This window comes from Poeciliopsis prolifica, unplaced genomic scaffold (genome assembly GCF_027474105.1).
Source record: "Poeciliopsis prolifica strain line A6 unplaced genomic scaffold, Auburn_PproV2 SCAFFOLD044, whole genome shotgun sequence".
Classification (NCBI taxonomy): Eukaryota; Metazoa; Chordata; class Actinopteri; order Cyprinodontiformes; family Poeciliidae; genus Poeciliopsis; species Poeciliopsis prolifica.
Window position 1 is genome coordinate 850,072 of NW_026562419.1, and position 27,990 is coordinate 878,061.

Here is a 27,990-nt window from a genome sequence, read left to right on the forward strand (position 1 = left end):
ATCCTGAAACTGTCCACAGGTCCCACATGAGAAAGGCTTCTCACCTGTATGAATTCTCATATGCTGAGTTAAAGTCCCTCCTTCACTGAAACTCTTTCCACAGGACCTACAAGTGAAAGGCTTCTCACCTGTGTGAATTCTCATATGCTGAGTTAAAGTCTCTCTGTCACTGAAACTCTTTCCACACGTCTCACACCAGAAAGGCTTCTCACCTGTGTGAATTCTCATATGTTTAGTTAAAGTCCCTCTGTCACTGAAACTCTTTCCACAGGTTGAACAAGTGAAAGGCTTCTCACCTGTGTGAATTCTCATATGTTTAGTTAAAGTCCCTCTGTCACTGAAACTCTTTCCACAGGTTGAACAAGTGAAAGGCCTCTCACCTGTGTGAATTCTCATATGCCTAGTTAAATTCGTTTTTACACTGAAACCCTTTCCACAGGTCCCACAAGTGAAAGGCTTCTCACCTGTGTGAATTCTCATATGCCAAGTTAAAATCGTTTTTTGTCTGTAACTCTTTCCACAGGTCCAACATGAGAAAGGCTTCTCACCTGTATGAATTCTCATATGCCGAGTTAAAGTCCCTCTGCCACTGAAACTCTTTCCACAGGTTGAACAAGTGAAAGGCTTCTCACCTGTGTGAATTCTCATATGACAGATTAAACCATGTTTTTGACTGTAACTTTTCCCACAGGTTGAACAAGTGAAAGGTTTTACTCCTGTGTGAGTTCTCATGTGTCTCTTCAAATTACTGTTTAGAGAAAAGGTTCTATCAGAAATTTTACAAGAATATATTTTTTGCCCTCTATGAGTTTTCTTCTGCGGTTTTTGTTTCTCAGCATCAGTTCTGTCTTTCTGCTGTTTGGTTTTCTCATATCTCTCCTTTGGTTTCTGTTCTTCCTTTCTCTTTTTTCCTGGGTCTTCAGAATTGCTTCCTTCCTGATCCTGGTTCTCAGTTTCTGCAGAGCCATGAGAGATGAGTTGGTTCCTCTGTGGTTTTGTGTCATTGAGAATCTCCTCTTCTTCACACACACAACATTGTGGAAGATCTGGGAAATAGACAAAAAAAAAAAGTTTTTTAAATGTCAATCAAACAAGAAATCCACTTTGATGCCTTCATGTATAGAAACAGGATTTTCTTAGGTTATTCTAAAATTACAATCTTACAAGAATGAACATTAACTCAACTAAGAAGTTAACGTTCTATGTTCTAGAACATTGGATGTTCTAGAATGGAACTATGACCAGAACTAGTTTCATTCTGGTCATAGCTCCATTCTAATGACCAGACTGGAACTATTCTTGAGTCAAAATATGATATAAAGGATCTCCAGGTGAGCAAATAAGATGGCAATAGCTTAATCTAGTAGCTTCCTGACAAATATTACATAAAATCTTCTTCCTCCATGTAGAGAGAGGAAGAAGACGCCTACATGGAGGAGGAGTCAGATGTTCAGGTCACCTGACTTTTGGACATGTACCTGACCACACACACGGTGTCGCAATCCGACTGGGAGATTGTGGACCAACGCTGGTGGTGATGCAGGCAGTGTGCCTGTAATGGGCGCAGGGGAAGTGCACCCATTATATGTCACCAGATATATATCACATTAAAGAGTGACATAAAATGCCTAAAGGGAAACATAAAGTAATTTTTAATCTCACCCGCTGATATTGTCAGACATTGCTCCGCTCACACACTCAACACAAACGTTCAAAAGCACAACTAAATCTCAGCCTTTACTTTCCTGGGATTCACAGCAGAATTGGTAGCAGTGGGTGATTGTTGTTAATCGCACACATGCAGAAAATAATGGCAAAATGAACCAATGGAAAATATTTGACATGAATATTGGACAATTTGGAAGATTAAATATGAAAGGTGAAAATGTACAATGATAAAATTATTTAACGAGTTTATTTAAGACACAATTTAGTTAATAAGTCATTTACTAAGTTTACATTATGAAAATGGAAACTTAGCAGCCAGACAAGACAGTTACTAAATATGCTTTTGATTGTTTGTGATCATTATTATCACCTGGTTGCAGTTCCTGTCAGGTCACCATAAAATAATTTCCCAATGAAAGTGGAGGGCGGGGCTTTGTGCGGGTCTAACACTGACCTTCTTTAACTTAAATTTGAGCCGTTATTCTGTCAGAATAGCTGACATGCATTGAGTACAAATGAGCATTAAGAGGCGCTGTCAGCTCAGCAGATGTGACAAGATAAAAGAGAAAGTCAATAAATTTTTTCTAGTGATAACTGGATGGATAGTAGCGTTGCTGTAAACAACTATTTCAGTAATTGAGTAATCTATTAATTATTCTTATGATTAATCAAGTAATCGGACTAAAAACGTATATAAAATAAAATATTGGTAAATCTGCTATAACACCAGTGTTACTATCAGATATCAATATCAATCCAATTTTTCATATTGGAGCATCCCTAACAGTCATTTCTTTGTAGTTTAGAAAACTGACCTGTAACAATAACATCAAATAACATAACATTGGAAGATGCACATTCTAGGCTAAACAATCACAGAGAAGTTTGATAGGGGAATTAAAAAACTGTGTCGGCGATATTCAGGGTGCACAGTGGGTCAGGAGAGGAACCGCAGACCCGTCAGAACCTAAAGAACCAGACATCAGTCTCTTCATCCCTCAGTGATAGAGACTGAGAAATAATATGAATGGCAATTTACAGAACAAATCATACAAATAGGTTAATAAATATTGCGAAGAGAAACCGACTCAGAGACAGTGCAATAATATTAGCCTGCATGATCTTTTCCTCTCAGGTTAGGGCTCTGCTTTGCTGCACAAGCATCAGACTTTTCCCTGAAATAAGCTTCTAGCTATTTTTATTACTTATTAGCCATGTTTAGGACCCTGAATGCAGGAAGTCAATGTAAGACCACATTGTAATGATGCCCCACATGCTACTAGCAGCATTTAGGCTAACATTAGCATTTTGGCTCATTTTAGATTATACACTAATTTTAACAAACTGAATGGAGGAAGTCCATATTAGTCAACATGCTTGTGACTTTCCACAGGCTATTGACTATAATTCAGTTTAGCTTAGCACTGATGCTAATTGTTAGAATCAGAGCGCTGGGTCCAAACTGGGGCCACACTTTAGCAGGCCCCGGTTACATTTCTCCAGGGATTTTCTATTTTTACTTAATTTAAGCAGATTCTTTAAATATGTCTACGAACACAACGATTATTTATCTGTAAAAACTCTCTTTAACCTCACTAATCAGTAAACCGTGAAGCTGTTTCGTACCTATCCGGTGCAAGATGATCTTGGGTATCCGGGTAAAATCCATCAGTCTGCGCTGATCGTCCATCTCTTCCTCCATCTTAACGTTGATTTCTTTCCACTCTGTGAATGTTTCTTCAGCAGGAGTTTCCTGCTGCTTGATAAACTCTCTGAGGCTGAACTGAAGACATTTTCACTGAAAACACGGAAAAAATTAGCTAAACCTCAAACTCTTCTCCAAATAACCGTCTAACAAAGGAAAAGCTAAAGCGAGCCCGCGTGCTCTGTTTTCATCTTCCCCGCCTTCTTCTTCTTCTTCTTCTTTCTTCTTCTTCTTCTTCTTCTTCTTCTTCTTCTTCTTCTTCGAGTGAGAGGAGGGTGTGTGAGGAGGAGCGGAGGAAGAGTGAAAGCAAGAGTGCTTGAATATCTTTTCTTTATCTTTTTCTTACTGTTTTTCTGGGTGTTTGGTTTACTTGTTTAATTGTTTTTTCTTGTGTTTAGTTTTATCACGTTTTAAGGGGTTTTTGTTCGTTTGTTTGGGGTGTGGCCGTCGGGCGTGCCTGGCTTGCCGGCGTCTGACGGCAACAATGGTGGGTGTTGGTGGGTCTTTTTCCACGCTGACACGGAAGAACGGCATCAAGGTGGGTGCTGGTTCTCCGTGCAGCGTGGAGGAAGTTTGTTTGGCGGTGGGTGAGATCATTGGGCACGGGAATATAAAGTCGGCTGCACGTATGAATGGGGCAGTGGTGTTGTTTGTGGAGAAGGTGGAACATGCACAGCAGGTGGTGGAAAAGGGTGTTTCGGTGAATGGGTTGTTTTTACAAGTTTCACCGCTCACGTTACCATCCACTAAGATAATGTTGTCAAACGTACCTCCTTTCATCAGTGATGAATTTTTGATTAAAGAACTGTCGAGACACGGAAAGGTGGTGTCGCCGGTGAAAAAAGTCCTTTCCGGGTGTAAATCACCGCTATTGAAACATGTTGTTTCTCACCGTAGACAGTTATTTATGATACTGAACAGAAAGGATGAGGAAATGAATTTGCGTTTCCACGTTAGAGTGGATGATTTTGACTATGTTTTGTTTGCCACATCAGGGCAGATGAAATGTTTTGGTTGTGGGCAGGAGGGCCACATCATAAAGATGTGCCCTGATAAGGCAGAACTGGCCAAGCCGGACTCGGAAAAGCAGCAGCCTGTTGCCGCTGAGCAGGGTAAAAAAACAAATAGTGAGGAGGATGTTGTGGAGGGAGACACTGCTAATGTTGCGGCGGGAGAACCCGCCGCTGCTGCCGCTGCTGCTGCTGGCGCGACTGCCGCTGCGGGGGAACCAGCGGTGGTAGAGGAGGATGTGACAGGAAACATTGTTAAAGAGGCGGTGGAGGACGGTGGTAATGGTGCGAGTATAGGAGAGGATGAGAGCACGGTGGTGTGGGTGATGGGCTGAATGGTGGTGTGGGTGGAAGTGTAGGGAAGGAGAGTGATGGTGTGCAGAAAGAACAGGAGGATGTGAGGGGTGATGAGGAGCATCGAGTGTGTGGAGATCAGAGCGAGGGGGGAGAGGTTCAGGGGGAGAAACAGGTACAAAGAAAAGACAGTGTGGAGTCGTTTATAGTGGCTGGAGTGGAGGGAGAAACAGGTGAGGTGGAGGAGGAAATGGAGCTGGAAGCTTGTGTCCCGGTGAAACGGCGCAGCAAGAGGAAAAATGTGGTGGCTGCTGTGCAGGCCAGTAAGAAGGAAAGTAAGTCGGTTGTGGAGAAGAGGGAGGTATCGGACAGCAGTGATGAAGAGAGTTATTTCTCAGATACCAGTGAAGCTTCTGTATCTCAGACGAGTAGAGAACCGATATACCCGGTTGAAACATTTAGAACCTTTTTAAAAAACAAAGGTCTCAGAGGGATAAAACTTGAGAGCTATTTCCCAAATTTAAGACTTTTCTATTTTTCCGCAAGGCATCACATTAGACATAAAGAGGACTCAGGTTTCACAGACACAGAAATTTTTAGGTTAAAGAAAATAATGTCTAAAGCCAGAAAACAATTTTTATGATGTACAGTAGTTTTTTAATATCTATTTTAATGTTTCGGTGTGTTTTGTTTTAGCCTTTTACCTAAGATGGATTCATTTAAAATAGCATCCTTGAATCTAAATGGGGGGAGGGAGGCTGAAAAACGGCATTGATTTATCAGATGATGAAACAAAAGAAAATTGATATCGTCTATCTACAGGAGACACATAGTGATTGTACAATAGAAACAGACTGGGGCAAGGAGTGGGAGGAGAGGGATTTTAAGTCATGGCACCTCCAAGAGTGCAGGGGTGGGTTTCTTTTTTCAAAAGCTTTCACCCCACTTTCTATAGAAATTGAACATGTGGTGCAAGGGAGATGTCTTTTAGTAAAGACAAAATTTGATTGTTTAAACATGTTTTTATTAATATCTATGCTCCGATAGCCAATGCAGAGAAGAATGTTTTTATGAGAAAATTGGGAGAGGCTGGGTGATTGCGGGACCGAGAATTATGTTTTTATAGGTGGGGATTTTAATTGTACTGAGAACGAGTTTTTAGATCGCAATCACGCAGAGCCACATCCGGCGGCCCAACGGGTCTTGAAGCAACTGGTCTCGTCTCATGGCCTGGTGGACGTATGGAGGAGGATGCATGCAGGCGCCAGGCAGTATACATGGTCCCACATTGTTGATAGTAAAATCTCTTTAGCTCGTTTAGATCGTTTTTATTGTTTTAAACACCATTTTAACGTGTTTAAAACATGCCAGATTTTACCAGTGGCTTTTACAGACCATTCGTTGCTTTTAGGTAGTGTTTTATCAGAAACATTTTACTAGAAGCGCGTACTGGCATTTTAATTCTGCTTTAACTTATGATCAGAGCTTTAAAGAGGTTTTAACTTATTTTGGACTGGTTTTAGGGAAAGGAAAGCTGATTTTAGCTCTCTTAGACAGTGGTGGGACTATGGAAAGGTTCAAATAAAACTGCTGAGCAACAGCACACTGTCAATGTCACTCGTGACATTGCCGGATCTATCAGAGATCTGGAGATGAGTATAGTGGAATTAGAACGACTTAGTGACTCCACAGGAAATCGAGAGTATTTTGAAGCTCTCAAATCTAAAAAGCTAACTTTAGCAAACCTGCTGGAAAATAAAGTCCAAGGCGCATTGGTCAGATCCCGGATACAGGACATCACAGAGATGGATGCTCCCTCTGGCTTTTCTTCAGCCTGGAGAGGAAACACGGACAGAGGAAAATGATCCACTCCTTGCTGTCGGACACGGGGCAGCATTTGAGCGAACCGGGGCAGATAGGAGGAGGGCTGTGGAATTTTACTGTTCTCTGTTCCGCAGCGAACACAGAGAGAACGACGAACTGTTGGAGGAGTTCTGTGAGGAACTACCTCAGGTCTCTGCGGAGACCAACCTGGAGTTGGAACGGCCTCTGAGCCTGCAGGAACTACACACAGCCCTCCTTGGCATGAAGGGTCGGAAGTCTCCAGGCGTTGACGGGCTCACGGTCGAGTTCTACAAGGCCTATTGGGAGCTTCTGGCCCAAGACGTGCTCGACGTATTCAACGAGAGTCTGTCTACCGGTTCGCTCCCCTTGTCTTGCCGCAGGGCAGTTATCACCCTGCTGCCTAAGAAGGGAAACTTGCAAGAGATTAAGAACTGGCGCCCCGTGTCCCTCCTTTGTACAGATTATAAAATCCTCTCCAAGGCCCTGGCCACTAGGCTAGGGAAAGCCATGGAGCAGGTCATCCACCGGGATCAGACCTATTGCGTCCCCGGCAGGTCCATGGTGGACAATGTCTACCTAATTCGGGATATTTTGGAAGTCTCCGGTTCATTGGGTCTACAGACAGGCTTGATTTCATTAGATCAGAAAAGGCTTTTGACCGCGTTGAACGACTTCCTCTGGAAAGTAATGAGGAGGTTTGGGTTCAGCGAGGGTCTTATCGCCAAGATCCAGGTGTTGTACGGTGACATTGAGAGTGTGCTGAAGATCAATGGCAGCCTGTGTGCTCCTTTTAGAGTGTGTAGAGGCGTTCGACAGGGCTGCGCGCTCTCGGGAATGCTCTATGCACTCTCCCTGGAACCCCTTTTAAAGAAGATGCGATCAGACATTCACGGCTTGGTTTTACCCGGTTTTAAAGACAAATTGGTTTTATCTGCCTATGCTGACGATCTCGTGGTTTTTATTAAAGATCAAAGAGACGTCAGCGTTTTAACAGAAATCATAAGAAAGTTCTCCATGCTGTCTGCCGCCAAAGTAAATTGGGGAAAAAGTGAAGCCCTGGCTGTTGGCGAGTGGCCCGACGGACTCCGGCTCTCCCCAAAGGCATGACCTGGAGAAAAGATGGCCTAAAATATCTAGGCGTGTATTTAGGCGAGAAAAGGTTTTGTTGAAAAAAACTGGGAAAACCTAGAACAAAAAATATCAAACAAACTTGCGAACTGGAAATGGTTGCATGAAAAAATGTCGTACAGAGGAAGAGTGTTAGTGCTTAATAATCTGGTCGCATCACAACTCTGGCACAAGCTCATTGTACTAGATCCACCATCAGGGCTGCTGGCAAGAATACAGACGGAAATGGTTAATTTTTTCTGGAACAATCGTCACTGGGTGCCACAGTCGGTGCTGTTTTTATCCAGAGAAGAGGGGGGCCAGGGCCTTGTCCACCTGGCCAGTAGAGTCACTGTGTTTAGGATACAGTTTTTACAAAAGTACCTGATAGGATCTCCTGTGTGGAAGGATGTAGCCAGTTGCATTCTAAGACGCGTGAATTCCTTGGGATTGGATGCTGCTCTGTTTTTAACAAATTTTAGTCTTCTAAGGTTTAAAGGAACTCCGCAATTTTATCAGAGCGTTTTTAAATCATGTGCTCTTTTTAGATTGCGTAGAGCGGAAATGACTGATTCTCTGCATTGGCTATTAGAAGAACCCTTGGTGTACGGAGCAAGACTGGATGTTGAAGAGGACACGTTCCTGGGGCTAACAGAGACGCTGTCTAGAGCCGGAATGGTGACCTTAAAGAGGCTGATTCGAGCGTCAGGAGCAGACTTTGGCGATGCCCAGAAGGTCGCTGCCGCACTGAAAGTAAGGTCTACAAGAATGATGGAACGTGTCCTGATGAGATAAGAGAAAGATTGACTGGAAAAGAGAAGAGTTTATTGCAGGCATACAAGGATGGAGAATGCCTTCCAAAAGAAACAGATCCTTTTCCTAAGGTTCTTCTGAGTCCAAGCTTTGAAGAGGACAGCGGTCCTCTGCTAAAGACCATGGACTCAGAAATGGATTTGCAAAGTGGCACCAAAGACTTTATATAAAAACTGTGTGAAAATTCTAAACAAGAGAACGCTTCGAAAGAGGGACGTCAGCGTGTGGGTTGAAAGACTGAAAGGACAACCAATCCACTGGAGGACAATGTACAAACCGCCGATTAGAAAAAAGATTGGCGACTCCAGTGGAGGATACTCCATGGCGCTATAGCCACCAACGCGTTTTTATCGGTGATTAGTCCTGGTTTTATAAATGAGTGTACATTTTGTAGGTTGTCAGAGAGTGTTTTTCATGTTTTATAGATTGCACACGTTTGATAGTCTTTTTAGTTTTTTATCGACTGTTTTTAGTCTTTTTAAAATGATTTTTACCGATGCACTATTTATAACGGAGTACGTCATAGTAAAGCGACTAGTTTTAAGTCAAGGCTTTTAAATTATTTATTAGCCGAGGCAAATTAGCTATATATATAACTCGAAGAGACAAGATGCAGGATGGACCTCAAGTTGATGTTGTGGCTCTGTGGAAGGTAAACATCAAGGCGAGGGCTGAAGTTGGAGTTTGCTTTCCACAGAGCCACTGGGAATGTGCAGGGGTTTTTAGAGTTATGGGGATGTGACAAAGTGTGTGCATCATTTCAGAAAATAATGAACTAATTTATACTGATGTTTTATTATAATGTATTTGTTTTTGTAATGTATGACATAGGATTATTGTAAAACAACAAAAAAAGGAAATTGTTTTATTATATTGTAAATAAATGTTTTGGTAAAAATCAAAAAAATCTTCTTCTTCTTCTCCTCTTCTTCTTCTCTTCTTCTTCTCTTCTTCTTCTTCTTCTTCTTCTTCTCTTCTTTTTTTTTCATGGCGGTTGGCAAGAAACTTATTGATGGGAATTACCGCCATCTACTGGAATGGAGTGTGAAACGGGATGCTACATAAATATTCTCCCACACCCAAATTATTATTATTATTATTATTATTATTATTATTATTATTATTATTATTATATTATTATTATTATTATTATAAATAAAATATTCTTTCTACCAATTTCGTTTTCTTAAGGTGATTTATTAAATAAAAAATATATTCAGAAATGTTCCCCGTGTTTCACTGGAACTGTACTGAAGAAACTGTGAACGATTCAAAAGTTCCGCTTTAATATACCACATTTTCTTTCATATTTTAATTTATTGAGCATGATTAGATCTGTTAATTAGAACAAAGCACGTACAGTTATATATCGACACATGAGGTTTTAGTTTGTAGGTTCTGATTCATTTTTAAAGTTAAACAGTATGAAGCCACATGTGGTTTAGAGTAATGTATTCAACTTGAACATTTGAAATCAAATTAAAAAAACGTCTCACAATAGATAACTGACTTCAAACACACATTTATAAAATACAACTTTTTTTGTTGTTGGTCTCATTCCATGTTATTGAACATGACTGTTTAAACATACTCCTGCATATGAAATCCATTGAAATGAATTCAGTCGCACAGACCGTAGAAAAATAGCTCTTTGTAGGTGTAGTACCAGGTTCTTGTCAGTAGGTGGCAGCATAAAGGGGCTTCTGTGTCACATTTCTGATTTATAATGTTTTTATTATACATTGAAAGTTTAATATAAACATTTTACATATATTTTAAAAAAACGTTAGTAAATGCGTTTAAAAAAAACATAAAACTTAATAATTAATTAAAATGACTTGAAAAAAATTATACTGTTTCACTCGGGTCAACTGAGGAACTGAATGAATAGTAATGGAAAAAAAGGAAATGAATCAGAAAGAATTTACTCTAATTTGCTATCACTCTTAGTTACCAAGGTAATCAAACAGTTATTGTCATCATCAGTGTTTTTCCAGACTGATCTGAGCTGATCGTTCATCTCTTCCTCCATCTTAACGTTGATTCATTTCCACTCTGTGGATGTTTCTTCAGCAGGAGTTCTGACTAAACCACAGGAGTCAAACTCCAGTCCTCAAGGTGACCTGCAGTGTTAGATGAGCCACAGGTACAAAACACTGCAATGAAATCACCATAATTACCTCCTCCTTGTGTGGATCAGATCTGCAGAGCCTTAATGACCTAATTACTCTATTCAGGTGGTGCAGCAGAGGCTCAGCTAAAGGTTTCAGGGCATCAGCCCTCCAGGACTTTAAAAGAAGAGACTCAGCAGAAAATTTAAAGCCAAACTAATAATCACTTCCAGTTTCTTCAGCACAGCAACAGTGAAACACGTGAAAAATAAAAACAGAGCAAATGTCTGGTTTTACTTTTCCTCTTGATGACTGTTTTGCAGTTTAGTTAAATATTCTGTGTTTAATGTAAAAATGTCTTCAGTTCAGCCTCAGAGAGAGTTTATCAAGCAGCAGGAAACTCCTGCTGAAGAAACATTCACAGAGTGGAAAGAAATCAACGTTAAGATGGAGGAAGAGATGGACGATCAGCGCAGACTGATGGATTTTACCCGGATACCCAAGATCATCTTGCACCGGATAGGTACGAAACAGCTGCAGTAGCTGTCATTATTTTAATTGATTGTATACATTGATATTAATTTAATTGGTGAATCAATAAAACCAGAGCACACAGAGCATGCTCATTGCTCTGTGATAGTTCTGTGCTGCCTGGCTTCATGCAGCAGGAGAAAAAGTGAGAACTGTCACAGTGTTTGGTTATTTCTGCTTGTTGCTCCTTGGTCTGTGTTCATGATGGAGCGTTGTTTACCACTAGTGCATTGCCTTAATTGCTATGTTTAATAGTGCAGACAATGGTGGTTTCTGATATGAGCAATATGGGCAACCGCCCAGGGCGTTAACTTTGAGGGTTGGCATGAGACTTCCATGGATTGTAGCACAGAGCAAAGTAGAACAAAGAGTGTGAATTGATAATATTGGTTAAATTGATTTGTTTTATGGGAATGTGGATCTTTCAGACCAATTTGATTAGCACTTTTGCTAATATTTCACATTTTATTGTCATGTGGCGGCTGGTCTTGGTCTTTGCTTAGATGGTCTTGACTATAAAACTGTGTAAAGCTATTTAAAGGGCCGTTTCATTTAACTAAAAAGAAATGTCATAATACTAATGGTCAGATATTGACTTAGCAAGCAGAGTTAATAGAGATGGTTCAGTTTAAATATTTAGTACTTTACTGTAAGTTACAGTGTGGGACCATTATTTGATAAGCGCCATCATATTCTGTGTCCATAAGAATAGCAAAGTATGATGTAAACTGCAACAGCGCCTCCGACAGTCCACAATGTGCAGTGGTCACAGAATATGGTGTAACGTCCCTGTTGGCGAGAAGCGAATCTTGAAGGGGAGTTAACGTCAGCTAGCCAGACTGCATATTTCCAAATGTTGGCACATTGACGGCATTAAGTTTAATTGCTGGTAAAATTAACCACATGCAGACATTGTTTATTCTAAATAAGGTAAATAACATCTCTCTGAAAGACGATGGAAGAGATTCATTTTGTAATGTTTGCTGAGAATATCTTTACATTTTCCTCTCTTGGGGGTTTCTGTGGGATCTAGTGTCCCTTATAAGAAAGAAGGCTGACAGGAATGTAGTAAGGAAAGACATGCGGCAAATATTGTCGGGTCCGGAAATCAAACCCGTGACGGCTGTGTGGATGACTGAAGGCCTCGAATCGTGGGTTGCGCTACCACAGCACGCCCCCTGATGAAGAATATTTTCATTTCAGTTTTTGTTAAACTGAAGAGTTCATTGTGTGACCTCACATTTTGACTTTTTTGTCCAGATCTCCCACAATGCAGTGTGTGCAAAGAGGAGGAGGATCTAAATGAGCTCAGAAACCCAGAGAGAAACTTCACTTCAGATCAAGATCATCCAGAACCTCTGCAGATAAAACTGGAAAAAGAGGAACCAGAACCTCTGCAGATAAAACTGGAACAAGAGGAACCAGAACCTCTGCAGATAAAACTGGATCAAGAGGAACCAGAACCTCTGCAGATGAAACAGGAACAAGAGGAACCAGAACCTCTGCAGATCAAAGAGGAAGAGGAGCAACTTTCCATCAGTCAGGATGAAGAGCATCTTGTGATGAAACAGGAAACTGATGACATTTTGAACAAACAGCAGAAAAACTCAACAGAGACTTCGGAACAAGAAACGCACATGAAAGCTCAACCAGACCAAAATCTATATTCTTGTCAAATTTGTGATAAAACCTTTTCTAGAAATAATTCTTTGATGAATCACATGAAAACTCACACGGCTAAGAAACCTTTCAAATGTTCCACCTGTGGAAAAAGTTACCCTAAAGAGAGTCGTTTAAATGATCACATGAGAATTCATACAGGTGAAAAACCGTTCACTTGTCCAGCTTGTGGAAAATGTTTCCATCTAAACGACTCTTTAAACAGACACAAGAGAATTCATTCGGGTGAGAACCTTACACCTGCACAACCTGTGGGAAAAGTTTTTTGTTTAAATCTCATTTACTTGCTCATATTGAGATTCATACAGGTGAGAAACCGTTCTCTTGTGAGACCTGTGGGAAACGTTTCCGGAGGAAACCTCTGTTAGCTATTCACATCAGAGTTCACACAGGTGAGAAACCTTTCTCATGTGGGATTTGTGAAAAGGGTTTCAGTCAAAAACAACACTTAACTTCTCACAACAGAATTCACACAGGTGAGAAGCCTTTCTCATGTGTGATTTGTGGGAAAAGTTTCCCTTATAAAAAAAGTTTAGAACGTCACAGGAGAATTCACACTGGTGAGAAGCCTTTCTCATGTGGGATTTGTGGAAAAGGTTTCAGTCAAAAACACTACTTAACTTCTCACAACAGAATTCACACTGGTGAGAAGTAGCTGTGCATTGATTTATCAGCTGGCTGATTAATAAATGTTGATTTCCTTAATTTTGGGACATTGGTGAGCAGCAGATACATGCATGTGAAGCTGATCTGATTCTTCAATGTTATTGACCTCAGCCACTGTTCTGTTCTCCGCTGTGAGGTTTGACTATTAGACCAGCTCACCATGTCATGTCTGCACCCTTAGTGAAAAGTGAGGAAATATTTTGTGTATAGATCCAGTTTAAGTCATCACATGAAGATTCACACGGGTTGGAAGCTTTTATTTTGTAGATTCATTAGAAAAAGGTTCACTCAAAACAAATGTAACTGTTCACATGAGAATTTGCACAGGTTTGATGGCACAATGTGAACCTCAAGATTCTCAGTAAGTTGCTGTTTGAAGTGGAGTAATTGCAACAAACTTGGATTTTATTCTGGCAGTTTTATATTTCTATTTTATTTAATCAGTCTGAGGGAGAGATTGTCTCTAAAGAAACGATGACTTTAAATGATTTGAGATTTAGACTTCTAAAATGTTGGAAACTTTATTGTGTTTTTATTCTTTGTACTTATTTATTTTATTTCAATGATATGGAATAATTGATGCATTTCTTTGACATGGTTTTAATAATTTTCCTGCTTAGAAAATGTATTGATGATATGAATTAAATTTCAGATTGAAACTTTTTATATAATTTTAGAAAATAAACTATTATAATGCTGATCTTTTTCTTTTTTCCTGTTTAGTAGAAAACTGTGTGAAAGACTAGATTTACATAATTATAGAGGCTGGAATAAAACCTGTTTAAAACAAAAAGTAAATCAGGAAAACCTTCATATACATAAACAGCAGCAGTCCACAGAGATCATCTCTTCCTCAACGTTGCATACATTCTAATAAAGTCGATATTCTTTTCATTCAACACTTAACAGACTGAGTTCTATATTTATACTAATAAGAGATAAAACAAAATGAGCCATAATTTAACAAAGAATGAACCTAAATAATCAAAACTTTAAAATTCAAAGCAAGTACAATTAATCATTTTAAACAACCTTCAGTACTTAAACTGGTGAGTTAGAAGTGAAGGAGTCATGGAACATAAACTATATTTTGATCTTATATAATAGTAAAGGTCAGGGTTTATCATTCTATTTATTTAATATTCCTGCTGGAACAATGTTCTTCCTCTGTATTTTCTTTTGAAGTATTTGGTGAATTACTGAGTAACTGATCATAACACCTAATTCAATATTCAGTGTCTCCTCAGACTGACAAAAGTATAACAGTTATGTGAATATTCTGGTATTTTAAAGAGTATTACTGAAAATATTGATACCAATAAGGAGTTTGGTTTAGAGGCCAAATTTACCACAAGGGCCAATGTGATCGGTTTCATGACGACACTTAAAAAGAATGAAACAAAACGACAGATCAATATTTTATAGTTTGATATAATAAATGAGCCAAAGAGCCTCTTGAGTCTCCAGAGATCCAGGTTGCAGAAACCTTGCAGATTGAACAGCAGCTAAAAGTGCAGTAATTTATTAAAGTAAAATTAGGAAGGTTGAATAAATCTACCTCTAAATATTAACAAAATGCTTTAAATTTAAACCACCAGAACAATAAAAGCATCCTGGTTAACTTTATACTTATCTGAAATATCTTTATAAAAATACAAAATATATATGTGACTTTCACAGAATCAGGACTTTATTAGTTATTGCAAGAACAACAAAACATCATCAGTGTTTTCTCCAGACTGATCTATTGTAACTAAACCACAGGTGTCAAACTCCAGTCCTCAAGGTGACCTGCAGTGTTTAGATGAGCCACAGGTACAAAACACTGCAATGAAATCACCATAATTACCTCCTCCTTGTGTGGATCAGATCTGCAGAGCCTTAATGACCTAATTACTCTATTCAGGTGGTGCAGCAGAGGCTCAGCTAAAGGTTTCAGGGCATCAGCCCTCCAGGACTTTAAAAGAAGAGACTCAGCAGAAAATTTAAAGCCAAACTAATCACTTCCAGTTTCTTCAGCACAGCAACAGTGAAACACGTGAAAAATAAAAACAGAGCAAATGTCTGGCTTTACTTTTCCTCTTGAAGACTATTTTGCAGTTTAGTTAAATATTTCTGTGTTTTCAGTGAAAATGTCTTCAGTTCAGCCTCAGAGAGTTTATCAAGCAGCAGGAAACTCCTGCTGAAGAAACATTCACAGAGTGGAAAGAAATCAACGTTAAGATGGAGGAAGAGATGGACGATCAGCGCAGACTGATGGATTTTACCCGGATACCCAAGATCATCTTGCACCGGATAGGTATAAAACAGCTGCAGTAGCTGTCATTATTTTAATTGATTGTATACATTGATATTAATTTAATTGGTGAATCAATAAAACCAGAGCACACAGAGCATGCTCATTGCTCTGTGATAGTTCTGTGCTGCCTGGCTTCATGCAGCAGGAGAAAAAGTGAGAACTGTCACAGTGTTTGGTTATTTCTGCTTGTTGCTCCTTGGTCTGTGTTCATGATGGAGCGTTGTTTACCACTAGTGCATTGCCTTAATTGCTATGTTTAATAGTGCAGACAGTGGTGGTTTCTGATATGAGCAATATGGGCAACCGCCCAGGGCGTTAACTTTTAGGGTTGGCATGAGACTTCCATGGATTGTAGCACAGAGCAAAGTAGAACAAAGAGTTTGAATTGATAATATTGGTTAAATTGATTTGTTTTTATGGGAATGTGGATCTTTCAGACCAATTTGATTAGCACTTTTGCTAATATTTCACATTTTATTGTCATGTGGCGGCTGGGTCTTGGTCTCTGCTTAGATGGTCTTGACTATAACACTATGTAAAAACTATTTAAAGGGCCGTTTAATTTAACTAAAAAGAAATGTCATAATACTAATGGTCAGATATTGACTTAGCAAGCAGAGTTAATAGAAACAGTTCAGTTTAAATATTTAGTACTTTACTGTAAGTTACAGTGTGGGACCATTATTTGATAAGCGCCATCATATTCTGTGTCCATAAGAATAGCAAAGTATGATGTAAACCTGCAACAGCGCCTCCTACAGTCACAATGTGCAGTGGTTACAGAATATGGTGTAACGTCCCTGTTGGCGAGAAGCGAATCTTGAAGGGGAGTTAACGTCAGCTAGCCAGACTGCATATTTCCAAATGTTGGCACATTTGACGGCACTAAAGTTTAATTGCTGTTTAAAATTATTAACCACATGCAGACATTGTTTATTCTAAATAAGGTAAATAACAATCTCTCTGAAAGACGATAGAAGAGATTTCATTTTGTAATGTTTTGCTGAGAATATCTTTACATTTTCCTCTCCTGGGGGTTTCTGTGGGCTCTAGTGTCCCTTATAAGAAAGAAGGCTGACAGGAATGTAGTAAGGAAAGACATGCGGCAAATAAAGTCGGATACGGAAATCAAACCCGTGACGGCCGTGTGGAGGACTGAAGGCCTCGAATCGTGGGTTGTGCTACTACAGCACGCCCCCTGATGAAGAACATTTTCATTTTAGTTTTTGTTAAACTGAAGGGTTCTTGTGTGACCTCACATTTTGACTTTTTTTTCCAGATTTCCCACAATGCAGTGTGTGCAAAAAGGAGGAGGATCTAAATGAGCTCAGAAACCTGGAGAGAAACTTCACTTCAGATCAAGATCATCCAGAACCTCTGCAGATAAAACAAGAACAAGAGGAACCAGAACCTCTGCAGATGAAATGGGAACAACAGGAACCAGAACCTCTGCAGATAAAACTGGAACAAGAGGAACCAGAACCTCTGCAGATGAAACTGGATCAAGAGGAACCAGAACCTCTGCAGATGAAACTGGAACAAGAGGAACCAGAACCTCTGCAGATAAAACTGGAACAAGAGGAACCAGAACCTCTGCAGATGAAACAAGAACAAGAGGAACCAGAACCAGAACCTCTGCAGATAAAACGGGAACAAGAGGAACCAGAACCTCTGCAGATGAAACAGGAACAAGAGGAACCAGAACTTCTGCAGATCAAAGAGGAAGAGGAGCAACTTTCCATCAGTCAGGATGAAGAGAATCTTGTGATGAAACAGGAAACTGATGACATTTTGAACAAACAGCAGAAAAACGCAACAGAGACTTCAGAACAAGAAACGCACATGAAAGCTCAACCAGACCAAAATCTATATTCTTGTCAAATTGTGATAAAACCTTTTCTCAAAATAGTTCCTTGATGAATCACAAGAAAACTCACATGGCTAAGAAACATTTCAAATGTTCCACCTGTGGAAAACGTTACCCTAAAGAGAGTCGTTTAATTGATCACATGAGAATTCATACAGGTGAAAAACCATTCACTTGTCCAGCTTGTGGAAAAGGTTTCCGTCTAACGGCTCTTTAAACAGACACAAGAGAATTTTCTTTGGTGAGAAATCTTACACATGCAAAATCTGTGGAAAAAATTTTGTGTCTAAATGTCAATTACTTGCTCATATGACGATTCATACAGGTGAGAAACCTTTCTCCTGTGAGACTTATGGAAAAGTTTCCGGAGGAAACATAAGTTAGTTAATCACATCAGAATTCACACGGGTGAGAAACCTTTCTCATGTGAGACCTGTGGGAAAAGTTTCTGGAGGAAATATAAATTAGTTAATCACATCAGAATTCACACGGGTGACAAACCTTTCTCATGTGAGACCTGTGGAAAAAGTTTCTCTCAAAAGCAAAGCTTAACTGTTCACATGAGATCTCACACAGGTGAGAAACCTTTCTCATGTGGGATTTGTGGAAGAAGTTTCACTCAAAAAAACAACTTAACTTCTCACAACAGAATTCACACAGGTGAGAAGCCGTTCTCATGTGAGGCCTGTGGAAAATGTTTCCCTCATAAAAAAAGTTTAACTGTTCACATGAGATCTCACACAGGTGAGAAACCTTTCTCATGTGGGATTTGTGGAAAAGGTTTCACTCAAAAACATAGATTAACTTCTCACATCAGAATTCACACAGGTGAGAAGCCATTCTCATGTGAGGCCTGTGGAAAATGTTTCCCTCATAAACAAAGTTTAACTGTTCACATGAGATCTCACACAGGTGAGAAACCTTTCTCATGTGGGATTTGTGGAAAAAGTTTCACTCAAAAACAGTGCTTAACATCTCACAACAGAATTCACACAGGTGAGAAACCTTTCTCATGTGGGATTTGTGGAAAAGGTTTCACTCAAAAACAGTACTTAACATCTCACAACAGAATTCACACAGGTGAGAAGTAGCTTGCATTGATTTATCAGCTGGCTGATTAATAAATGTTGATTTCCTTAATTTTGGGACATTTGTGAGCAGCAGATACATGCATGTGAAGCTGATCTGATTCCTCAAAGTTATTGAGCTCAGCCACTGTTCTGTTCTCCGCTGTGAGGTTTGACTATTAGACCAGCTCACCATGTCATGTTTGCACCCTTAGTGAAAAGTGAGGAAAATGTTTTGTGTATAGATCCAGTTTAAGTCATCACATGAAGATTCACACGGGTTGGAAGCTTTTATTTTGTAGATTCAGTAGAAAAAGGTTCACTCTAAATAAATGTAACTGTTCACATGAGAACTCGCACAGGTTTGATGGCAAAATGTGAACCTCAAGATTCTCAGTAAGTTGCTGTTTGGAAGTGGAGTAATTGCAACCGACTTAAATTCTTAAATGTAGCAGGTTTTGCTTACAAAGCATTTTAATCTGGATATTTAGCTGAAATTCGTAAAAATTTTATTCTGCCAGTTTTATATTTCCATTTTATTGAATGAGACTGAGGGAGAGATCGTCTAACAAACAATGAGTTTGAATGCTTTGAGATTTAGACTTCTGAAATTTTGGAGTCTTTATTGTGTTTTTATCCTTTGTAGATATTTTATTTTAATGATTTGGAGAAATGGATGCATTTCTTTGACATGGTTTTAAATAAATTTTCTCCTTACAAAATGGTTTGATGATGTGGATTGAATTTCAGATAAAAAAAATCATTGAAACTTTTCTATAATTTTAGATGATAAAGTATCATAATGATGGTCTTTTTCTATTTTTCTGTTTAGTCAAAGACTGTGACAGAATCGATTTACATAAACATAGAGACTGAAATAAAACCTGTTTGAAACAAAAAGTAAATCAGGAAAACCTTCATATATAAACAGTTAACTTCTCACATGTCATTAATTTGATTTCAGCACCTCTGAGATCTAGAATTATAAGGCTGAGATATCAAGGTAAACAAAGAGAACCCAGTAGCTGCTGGTAGGGGCCCTCCAGACATTATTACAGAATATAAATAGAAACTGGTTTTATAACTTCAACATCAGACCTATATTTTTATTCACAAGTGTACGTTAGAAAAATTAATTATTGCCCAAAATTTGACTGTTAGAGGTCACAGTTCAGCCCCGCTCTTCCTCGCCACGGACCCGGTGTCTGAACAACGTGGAGGCAGAAGGACTGGGAATCCTCATAATTAGACCAAGGGCAGCCAGACTCATTAGTTTTTGCTAGGTGTTATATTTAGAGGCACAAGAAGGCCTCCTGACACAAAAGACTCAAGTTGAAAACAAAATAAACTCAAAAAGGGCTCTGGGGGCATCAAGGGTAAAAGGGGCAGGGCTCAAGCCCTCTCCAGACCCCCTCTGCATGTGCCTGCATATGAATGCTTGTCTTTCTAAGTTACCATCCAATAAAATATCTGAAAATACAATTTAAATGATGTTAGAAAAGTGGCTCTGCAAACTCCCGCATTATTACTTCCTGCACCTCCTGGTTTTAGCTGTAGATTGTTGATCCACTTTTCTCTTTGTTAGGTGAGTTTTTTCTAAATTAACTTCCTTGTGACCGACTACCTTCAAAACACAAAGATAAAGTTTTTCTTTCTCTTTTAGAACGGTTGGAACAACCACACATGGCACAGAATTAAGACATTTTGATGTTTAAGTCAAAATGCCTAAATGTGCTGCATTTACTTTCTGACCCCCACCTCCATGGTAAGGCATCGGTGCTACATCATCTGAAACCCAGCAATTTATGGGAAAAAGAATAATACACTGCTTTAAAATGTAAAATACTTTATTTCAAGTCATACATGTAAAAGTCAACAATGTAAAAGCTGAACTCAATAACTACATGACACAGAACTGCAAGACACCTGAAATCCACAGAAATTAAACCTTCCTGAAGACATTCCCCTCTTTAACTTCAGTATCTAATGGGACACTGATGGGAACCTTAAGTACAAATGTGACTGAGAAATAAAACTAAAAACTGATTTTAGAAAAACAAAGCTGGTAGACAAAATGGACCTCAAGTCTATCTTAGTACAAGACATTCAGAGCATCGACTTGGCTTTGGATGAATGGATATTTTTGTGCAGAATTGGCATGGATTTAATTTATAAGTAAAGGTAAGATGGGAAAAAACATGTTTTGTTTAGTTTTTTAATGAAATGTGCATTTTGTGGGCACAGTCTGTATGTCTAAAGAATTCAGTAAAGTAGAAAATGTTAGCTAATCTACCACAGCAATGATTTATTAATAAACACTAAGACTAAAACAAAACTACTGCAAAAAACTCAATGTTCTGTTCTGTGACCAAAATTCTTTATTTTTATGTTAAATCCTAAAACATGGCATTGTTATCAGTTGCTATTGCAACGAGTCTGCATGTAGCTTGGGTGATGCAGAGTGAGAAAGTGGTTTAGGTTTCTCCCTTTGCTGTGGATCATAACACGAAACAATACCTACATTTCTAAGTTTAACCTGGTTACTACAGCTATGGATGACGTGTAAAAGAACGGTCTTTCTGCCCTCCAGCGTTGTATGCATGAGCAAAATTTCTGAGTAACCAATAACATACATGGTGTCTGTATTTATACATCGTAAAGCCTCACCGCACGTCACTGTTTCACACCCATATGAATCTTTATGTGTTTAAGTAATTGTTGTTTCATCCTGAAACTGTCAACAGGTCCCACATGAGAAAGGCTTCTCACCTGTGTGAATTCTCATATGCCTAGTTAAAGTCCCTCCATCACTGAAACTCTTTCCACAAGTTGAACAAGTGAAAGGCTTCTCACCTGTGTGAATTCTCATATGCGTAGTTAAATTCGGTTTTTGTCTGTAACTCTTTCCACAGGTCCCACATGAGAAAGGCTTCTCACCTGTGTGAATTCTCATATGCTGAGTTTAAAGCCGTTTTTACATTGAAACTCTTTCCACAGGTCCCACAAGTGAAAGGCTTCTCACCTGTGTGAATTCTCATATGCGCAGTTAAATTCGTTTTTTGTCTGTAACTCTTTCCACAAGTCCCACATGAGAAAGGCTTCTCACCTGTGTGAATTCTCATATGTTTAGTTAAAGTCCCTCTTTCATTGAAACTCTTTCCACAGGTTGAACAAGTGAAAGGTTTTACTCCTGTGTGAATTCTCATGTGTGTCTTCAAGTTACTGTTTAGAGAAAAGGTTTTATCACAAATTTTACAAGAATATATGTTTTGCCCTCTATGAGTTTTTCTTCTGCGGTTTTTGTTTCTCAGCATCAGTTCTGTCTTTCTGCTGTTTGGTTTTCTCATATCTCTCCTTTGGTTTCTGTTCTTCCTTTCTCTTTTTTCCTGGGTCTTCAGAATTGCTTCCTTCCTGATCCTGGTTCTCAGTTTCTGCAGAGCCATGAGAGATGAGTTGGTTCCTCTGTGGTTTTGTGTCATTGAGAATCTCCTCTTCTTCACACACACAACATTGTGGAAGATCTGGGAAATAGACAAAAAAAAAAGTTTTTTAAATGTCAATCAAACAAGAAATCCACTTGATGCCTTCATGTATCGAAACAGGATTTTCTTAGGTTATTCGAAAATTACAATCTTACAAGAATGAACATTAACTCAACTAAGAAGTTAACGTTCTATGTTCTAGAACATTGGATGTTCTAGAATGGAACTATGATCAGAACTAGTTTCATTCTGGTCATAGCTCCATTCTAATGACCAGACTGGAACTAGACTTGAGTCAAAATATGATATTAAGGATCTCCAGGTGAGCAAATAAGATGGCAATCGCTTAATCTAGTAGCTTCCTGACAAATATTACATAAAATCTTCTTCCTCCATGTAGAGAGAGGAAGAACGTTCAAAAGCACAACTAAATCTCAGCCTTTACTTTCTGGGATTCACAGCAGAATTGGTAGCAGTGGGTGATTGTTGTTAATCGCACACATGCAGAAAATAATGGCAAAATGAACCAATTGAAAATATTTGACATGAATATTGGACAATTTGGAAGATTAAATATGAAAGGTGAAAATGTACAATGATAAAATTATTTAACGAGTTTATTTAAGACACAAGTTAGTTAATAAGTCATTTACTAAGTTTACATTATGAAAATGGAAACTTAGCAGCCAGACAAGACAGTTACTAAATATGCTTTTGATTGTTGTGATCATTATTATCACCTGGTTGCAGTTCCTGTCATGTCACCATAAAATAATTCCCCAATGAAAGTGGAGGGCGGGCTTTGGGCGGGTCTAACACTGACCTTCTTTAACTTAAATTTGAGCCGTTATTCTGTCAGAATAGCTGACATGCATTGAGTACAAATGAGCATTAAGAGGCGCTGTCAGCTCAGCATATGTGACAAGATAAAAGAGAAAGTCAATAAATATTTTCTAGTGATAACTGGATGGATAGTAGCGTTGCTGTAAACAAATATTTCAGTAACTGAGTAATCTATTAATTATTCTGATGATTAATCGAGTAATCGGATTAAAAACATATATAAAATAAAATATTGGTAAATCTGGTATAACACCAGTTTACTATCAGATATCAATATCAATCCAATTTTTCATATTGGAGCATCCCTAACAGTCATTTCTTTGTAGTTTAGAAAACTGACCTGTAACAATAACATCAAATAACATAACATTGGAAGATGCACATTCTAGGCTAAACAATCACAGAGAAGTTTGATAGGGGAATTAAAAAACTGTGTCGGCGATATTCAGGGTGCACAGTGGGTCAGGAGAGGAACCGCAGACCCGTCAGAACCTAAAGAACCAGACATCAGTCTCTTCATCCTCTCAGTGATAAAGACTGAGAAATAATATGAATGGCAATTTACAGAACAAATCATACAAATAGGTTAATAAATATTGCGAAGAGAAACCAACTCAGAGACAGTGCAATAATATTAGCCTGCATGATCTTTTCCTCTCAGGTTAGGGCTCTGCTTTGCTGCACAAGCATCAGACTTTTCCCTCCAATAAGCTTCTAGCTATTTTTATTATTTATTAGCCATGTTTAGGACCCTGAATGCAGGAAGTCAATGTAAGGACCACATTGTAATGATGCCCCACATGCTACTAGCAGCATTTAGGCTAACATTAGCATTTGGCTCATTTAGATTATACACTAATTTTAACAAACTGAATGGAGAAGTCCATGTTAGTCAACATGCTTGTGACTTTCCACAGGCTATTGACTATAATTCAGCTTAGCTTAGTATTGATGCTAATTGTTAGCATCAGCGCTGGGTCCAAACTGGGGCCACACTTTAGCAGGCCCGGTTACATTTCTCCAGGGATTTTCTATTTTTACTTAATTTGAGCAGATTCTTTAAAATATGTCTACGAACACAACGATTATTTATCTGTAAAAACTCTCTTTAACCTGATTAATCAGTAAACCGTGAAGCTGTTTCGTACCTATCCGGTGCAAGATGATCTTGGGTATCCGGGTAAAATCCATCAGTCTGCGCTGATCGTCCATCTCTTCCTCCATCTTAACGTTGATTTCTTTCCACTCTGTGAATGTTTCTTCAGCAGGAGTTTCCTGCTGCTTGATAAACTCTCTGAGGCTGAACTGAAGACATTTTCACTGAAAACACGGAAAAAATTAGTTGAACCTCAAACTCTTCTCCAAACAACCGTCTAACAAAGGAAAAGCTAAAGCGAGCCCGCGTGCTCTGTTTTCATCTTCCCCGCCTTCTTCTTCTTCTTCTTCTTTTTTTCATGGCGGTTGGCAAGAAACTTATTGATGTGAATTACCGCCATCTACTGGAATGGAGTGTGAAACGGGATGCTACATAAATATTCCCCACACCCAAATTATTATTATTATTATTATTATTATTATTATTATTATTATTATTATTATTATTATTATTATTATTATTATTATTATTATTATAAATAAAATATTCTTTCTACCAATTTTGTTTTCTTAAGGTGATTTATTAAATAACAAATATATTCAAAAATCTTCCCCGTGTTTCACTGGAACTGTACTGAAGAAACTGTGAACGATTCAAAGTTCCGCTTTAATACCACATTTTCTTTCATATTTTAATTTATTGAGCATGATTAGATCTGTTTAATTAGAACAAAGCACGTACAGTTATTATATCGACACATGAGGTTTTAGTTTGTAGGTTCTGATTCATTTTTAAAGTTAAACAGTATGAAGCCACATGTGGTTTAGAGTAATGTATTCAACTTGAACATTTGAAATAAAATTAAAAAAACGTCTCACAATAGAACTGACTTCAAACACACATTATGAAATACAACTTTTTTGTTGTTGGTCTGATTCCATGTTATTGAACATGACTGTTTAAAACATACTCCTGCATATGAAATCCATGGAAATGAATTCAGTCGCACAGACCGTAGAAAAATAGATCTTTGAAGGTGTAGTACCAGGTTCTTGTCAGTAGGTGGCAGCATAAAGGGGCTTCTGTGTCACATTTCTGATTTAAAATGTTTTATTATACATTGAAAGTTTAATATAAACATTTTACATATATTTTAAAAAAACGTTAGTAAATGTGTTTAAAAAAACATAAAACTTAATAATTAATTAAAATGACTTGAAAAAAATTATACTGTGTTTCACTCGGGTCAACTGAGGAACTGAATGAATAGTAATGGAAAAAAGGAAATGAATCAGAAAGAATTTACTCTAATTTGCTATCACTCTTAGTTACCAAGGTAATCAAACAGTTATTGTCATCATCAGTGTTTTTCCAGACTGATCTGAGCTGATCGTTCATCTCTTCCTGCATCTTAACGTTAATTTATTTCCACTCTGTGGATGTTTCTTCAGCAGGAGTTCTGACTAAACCACAGGAGTCAAACTCCAGTCCTCAAGGTGACCTGCAGTGTTTAGATGAGCCACAGGTACAAAACACTGCAATGAAATCACCATAATTACCTCCTCCTTGTGTGGATCAGATCTGCAGAGCCTTAATGACCTAATTACTCTATTCAGGTGGGTGCAGCAGAGGCTCAGCTAAAGGTTTCAGGGCATCAGCCCTCCAGGACTTTAAAGAAGAGACTCAGCAGAAAATTTAATGCCAAACTAATAATCACTTCCAGTTTCTTCAGCACAGCAACAGTTAAACACGTGAAAAATAAAAACAGAGCAATGTCTGGCTTTACTTTCCTCTTGATGACTGTTTTGCAGTTTAGTTAAATATTTCTGTGTTTTCAGTGAAAATGTCTTCAGTTCAGCCTCAGAGAGTTTATCAAGCAGCAGGAAACTCCTGCTGAAGAAACATTCACAGAGTGGAAAGAAATCAACGTTAAGATGGAGGAAGAGATGGACGATCAGCGCAGACTGATGGATTTTACCCGGATACCAAGATCATCTTGCAGCGGATAGGTATGAAACAGCTGCAGTAGCTGTCATTATTTTAATTGATTGTATACATTGATATTAATTTAATTGGTGAATCAATAAAACCAGCACACAGAGCATGCTCATTGCTCTGTGATAGCTCTGTGCTGCCTGGCTTCATGCAGCAGGAGAAAGTGAGCACTGTCACAGTGCTTGGTTATTTCTGCTTGTTGCTCCTTGGTCTGTGTTCATGATGGAGCGTTGTTTACCACTAGTGCATTGCCTTAATTGCTATGTTTAACCTCCTGAGACCTGGGATTTTGTTTGATGTGCATTCTTATGTCTCCTTACTATTTGGGATTAGTCTGACCTAATTTAGTTGAAATTACATTTTAGCTTTCTATGTGCTCTTGAACTATGTCAAAACCATATGAGGACAATGGGTCTGTTTTTGCATATAATTTTTTTCATTGCCATTTGGGATCAAAAGGACCCAATTAGCCTAAAATGAAATTTTAGCTTTCTACAATAAGTGGTTATCTCAAAACCAAATGTCCTCATACGAGGACATCGGGTCTATCTGTGTGACGATAAGACCATTAAATCAATGTCATTATTTACATCTGTGTTTCACAGGATGTACATTTACGCTGCTTTCTGTCCAGACTTTCACAATGAAGACACCATTGGTTAACAAAGTACAAAGGTTTATTTTATACTGTCAAACACAAAGTGCAGATAAAAGTGCAAAGTCTATGATCTTCATTATGAACATGTCATAGCGAAACTCATCATTCTGTCTGATAAGTCTACCCCACCCGTCTTTGCATTGTACTCCTGTACAATATTTGGTCGTCTGATGGTTAAGTAGCATTTGTCCTTCTTGGACCACCGCTGGCAGGTGTCCTCTGGCTCCTTAGCGTGGACAGCAGAGAGCATCAGGACCGGCTTGTTGTCAAACCATTTCACTACATTCCGTTTCCCATCTCCCCTGACAACTGATGCGGAGGACCGGAGGTACATCTGCCTTGCTGCTTCATGATCTTGTCACTTGGAAGCTTCTGTTTTGCTTTTGGGATCCTGTTCTTCATGACTGTACCAGTTAGGTTCACCTAAAAACAAAACCAATTAGATCATCTCAAAGTGATGTAGCAAGGACCATTTTTTTATGGCAGCCATCTTGACAGAAACAGGGAAAACCTGCACCATTTTTGGAGGATGAGTCTTATTTTAAGAGTAATAAGATTTATTTTAAGTGTAATAAGACTTATTTTAAGTGTAATAAGACTTATTTTCACTATAAATTAGACATTTTGACTAGAAATAAACACAAATGCTCTTGGAAACATTTTACGTTTTTGCACTGAAGCTAGACTTGATGTCCTCAAACAAGTACGTCATGTTTTACAGACGTTGTAGCTTGCTAATATTACTCAAATATATCAAATTAGCATGCCAGGTGGAGCTACAGACATTATTGTGCATAAATAAACTAGTTTCAATCATAAAATTACATTAGGATTTTTACCTTGTCCATGTTTCTGTCGGGAGCTGCCGTAGAAGAAATTGGCCGTCATCCCCGCCATGCTGGTTTGTTTTGTTTTTTTCAAATGAGTGTAATTTCATTGTGAGGCCACTAGGTGGTGCGGTCATGCCGCCCAGATGAGGACAATTGGTCAAAATTCGCACAAATTAAGGATCATGGTGCAGAACAGCAAAATGTAATGTCCTCATATGAGGATGCGGGGTCTGAGGAGGTTAAATATGGGAATCCTTTCCTCTTTCATCCAGTTTTCACTCTGCGCCGTTGTTTTTTTATTTTTAACCAGTTATGAGGAAAAGTGGTGAAACTTTAAACTGCGACTGTCAGTTGCTCAACGGAACTCGTTGCTAGGTAACCAGAGTGTTTTTTTAACTTTATTTCAAACAAATAACATGAACA

The 27,990-nt window shown here is 38.6% G+C and overlaps 1 protein-coding gene and 1 pseudogene across 1 annotated transcript; one reads left to right on the top strand and one right to left on the bottom strand.

Moving 5' to 3' along the window:
* Positions 1-27,634, bottom strand: LOC129376457 (gastrula zinc finger protein XlCGF57.1-like; annotated as a pseudogene).
* LOC129376722 (zinc finger protein OZF-like) lies at positions 4,416-18,687 on the top strand. Its single transcript, XM_055056303.1, has 5 exons — positions 4,416-4,702; positions 6,636-6,877; positions 8,222-8,382; positions 17,733-17,790; positions 17,945-18,687. Exons 1-5 carry the CDS (start codon positions 4,416-4,418, stop codon positions 18,685-18,687), a joined length of 1,491 nt encoding a protein of 496 aa, XP_054912278.1.
* Positions 27,635-27,990: the final 356 nt, after the last annotated feature.